This window comes from Acartia tonsa, chromosome 11 (genome assembly GCF_053477335.1).
Source record: "Acartia tonsa isolate MP-2025a chromosome 11, ASM5347733v1, whole genome shotgun sequence".
Taxonomy (NCBI): Eukaryota; Metazoa; Arthropoda; class Copepoda; order Calanoida; family Acartiidae; genus Acartia; species Acartia tonsa.
In genome coordinates this window covers 42,172,037-42,175,784 of record NC_137270.1, presented here as the reverse complement: position 1 = coordinate 42,175,784, position 3,748 = coordinate 42,172,037, and the positions used below count along the sequence as shown (strand labels likewise).

The 3,748-nt window shown below is 29.5% G+C and overlaps 1 protein-coding gene across 1 annotated transcript in view; it reads right to left on the bottom strand.

The window, feature by feature from the left end:
- LOC145331289 (hemocytin-like) overlaps positions 1–3,748 on the bottom strand; it is a 7,007-nt gene that overhangs the window by 2,086 nt on the left and 1,173 nt on the right. Inside the window, exons 3-6 of the mRNA XM_080175907.1 lie at positions 3,641–3,708; positions 1,296–1,371; positions 835–904; positions 449–536 (exon numbers count right to left, since the gene is read on the bottom strand). Coding sequence (XP_080032033.1) covers positions 449–536; positions 835–904; positions 1,296–1,371; positions 3,641–3,708 — 302 coding nt within the window. The remainder of the gene's footprint in view (positions 1–448; positions 537–834; positions 905–1,295; positions 1,372–3,640; positions 3,709–3,748) is intronic.

Genomic DNA, 3,748 nt, shown 5'->3' with positions numbered 1-3,748 from the left:
AATTCAATTTCTTATTTTAGATTTTAAAAGAATAAGTTAAAAAATATTTTACGTTTGACGCTTATTTTTCGTTGAACTCTCTTTCTAAAATTGGGAAATTTTAAAAAAAATTAATTTCTCTAGGGAGGGTGGTGGTACCCTCCCCCCAAATAGTTATAAACCTTCCTGGGACATATGAGAATCTACCCTGTTAAGGAGAACCCGATCGGTTCAGCGGTTAGCGAGATCCTTCGGTACAGACACACAGACATCCTGTTACTTTAGTATAAGGATTAAGATAGATATACCTGTGTATATTTAAATTTGAATTTGGAAAGTGACATATTAACTTTTCTATTTTTCAGTAAAGTTTCAGCATATGTTTAAAGTAACATTTTCTTGTTCATATAAAAGATTAGGTGAAAATTTAAGTTTGAAAAACACGATTAAAAATTGTCAATTTACCAACCTGATAATTAACTCCTTGATACAAACACGCCACTTTTCTATAATCATAGCAACATTCCCCTTCTTCTACTATGTCCTCCAAGACGTACCTAATAAAAACAAGGATGTCAACAGCCATAAATAGCAAAGCGCAAAACGGAGTGACCAACCAAGTCAGTTGAAGAGTAGTTTTTTAGTGAACAAGGGTGTTGACAATCTCATATCCAAATCACGCATGCCCATGAACAAATGAGAAATAGTTTTTAAAATATTTAGGCTAAAATACAAAGTTTTGCTATAAAGTAAAAAATTATAACTAGGTTTAAATTTGATGGAACAATGTTTACTTTTCATCCATTAAACGCTCTTAAAACGTCATGAATAAAATTAATAAAAATATTGAATCACCTAAGTTTATCCAAATTTTTTTGTTTGTTGTTACATCTTTGAACTGTACATACAGGCTCTGGGGCTTTATCTAAATTTATGACATAAAAAAAACAGTTGACAATATTAATGGTAAACACTTTTGAGAAAAATAATCAGAGCTATGAACACAATTTTAATTTTATTTTATTTCTACATACGCCGCTTTCACCGAGCCAAAAAAATGAAAAATAAAGGTGGAAGAATGGATAGTTTTTTGATTGTTAGGTGCTAGACATATGCAAAAACCTACGCCCCCCTTCTTACTTTTAAATAATTTCAAAATATGAGGAGGGATGCTTTTAAATATCGGCCGTCACTTTTACTGACAAGTAAATGCATTGCTGGCGTAATAAAAAGATTTAATAGAAATTAACTTTTGTGTATAAAAAAAAAACACAATCTAAATCATTATCTGTTAACTGTCGCGCGGTAGATTATACCTGGACACTCTGGAGTTGGCTTGGCAGGATTACACTTGCACCTTCGGCATGGTCCATCCTTCCAGGTGTCATCAACCTGAAAAGGGTTCAATTATTTAATTGAGTATGCATAGTATACAAGTTATAAATAAGTGAAATCACATTAAAGATATGTATAATTGATATTATACCTGTATGGTATGGTAGGAAATATAATCTATAATTCGAACTGTTCATCTGTCTATTTGTCTGTATAAGGGAATCGTGAATTTTTGTGAATATTCCCTATACTGATGAACATCCAGTATATAATTTTTACTTGGTCATGCTACAAAAGACCAATGCATATTCTTTTACTGTCTAATTATATATCAAATTTTTAAATGACTGTACTACTTAAAAGATCTCGTAGTACGAAACAATGACACTTAATATCACGACGATCTATAACAAACTTTATCATTTGGGTAACCAACTATTTTTTCTGTTTATAGATGTTTCTAGTTTACTAACGACAACAATAAAGGAGCAAACAATAAACTATTAAAGTACTTAAAGCAGCTAATAGTGCCTATAAAAATTGACATGGTACAATACAAATGACCAATGATAGCCCAGTATATATTTTACCATTGGTCAATTAAAATGTATACTAACCTATTATTGGTCATTTGTATTGTATGGCGTCATTTTTAGGCACTTCAATGTACTTTGATTACGCAATGGGAAAATCCAAAAATTCATTTAAAATCCAATTCAACTTTGAAACAGCAAATAGACAAACTATTGAGCTACAACTCATGACGTAACCCCCATATAATTCCTTATTGTAAATGAAATGCAATTATAACTTTGTAAAGTGAAGAACGTATTTAATTCTCTGTGGAACATAAAGTTTTTGATAAATTTGTTTACGTCATTGTTTGCTTGTTATTTATACATAGAATAGTTAGGAATAGAATTCAAAATAAATAAATTCTTAAAACCATTGGAACAGAGATTTAACTACATCTATTTTCATTTTTCCTTTAAATCTTTGAGTGGTTTTAGACTATTCGTAAAATGCACAAAAAATTATTAATACACTGAAAAAAAGGTTAAATAAGATAAAACAAAATTAAAAATTTTACAAAAATTTTATATTAAAAGAAGAAAACAAAATTTTTTTTGGATTTGTATTTCTGTCTATTCAACTAACAGAATATATTAGAATGCATTAGCAATCTTGTAATTTACTAAATCCAACATGATATATAAATCTTTGGTTAAATATGCTACCTCATTTCTTATCTACACTTTATTTTTCTGTGTTGCATATTATCATATAAAACCCAAATGTACATAACAAACATTCTTCCAGAAAAAGAAAATTCTATCAAACGTTTTTTTTAGGTAAAAATGACGTTAATTTAAACTAAATTCTTTCTAAATAAATATTCCCGTATACATTAAAGTTTGATTATTGACAGTTTTTTATTGTAAAATTATATGAAAAAAAACTTTAATTTCTATTAAGCTTAAAAATCTAACTTTAATTTTTCCTCGTTTAAATTATGAATTTTAAATGGAAACGTCAACGTTTATATTGTGTAATATCTAAAGCATTAATATTAAGATTAAAAGTTTTAATAACAATTTATTACCAGAAAATACACTTAAACTTTATTCAACACTTCTATGAGGAAAATATTTAACATACAATTAACCCAAGATAAGTATTATTTGCAAAAAAAGTTGTCTAACCGGATCTAATCAAACATTCTAGTATTTGAACAAAATTATATGTAAATGGGGGGGGGGGAGGTAAAGTGGCGATTACCCCCCCCCCCCAAACAAAAAAAAGATTTTGCGCGCTTCGCGCGCATTTGTAATACTAAATATTTAATTAAATTCAAATTACAACCCCCAAAAAATTTTACCCCGGAGGTAAATTTTGGGGGGCGGGTAAACAAAATTTATGCCTGCCAACAGATTTCAGGGGGGGTAATTACCCCCCCAAGCAAATTTTATCCCCGGGGTAAAAATTTTGGGAGGGTAAAAAATTTGCGGCGCGCTTCGCGCGCCATTTTACCCCCCCCCCAAAAAAAAACCGAATAACCCCCCCTTAAAATAATTTTCCCCCCCCCTCCAAAAAAAAAGCTTCGACGTCTATGAGATAATATTATGGTTTACTTGAAAATAGTAGAGAAATTTAAGAAGAATTATTATTTTTTCTCTTTGAGTTTGAGTGAACAGTTATATCGTTTAGTAAGAACTAATTTGTTCTTCAGTATTTGAAAGGGATAAAAAGTTAAAGATACAATTTTTGTTTAAGTAAAAAAAATCTTTTTTAATACATACATATATGTCAAGAAAAAAAGACTTACATTCATGGCAATAACAGAGCCAATATTAACATTCTTCATTGTGTACAGGCATTTGTCATCTGGCTTTTCTAAATAATAAAAATAAAAGAAAATTAATTACAACCAGTA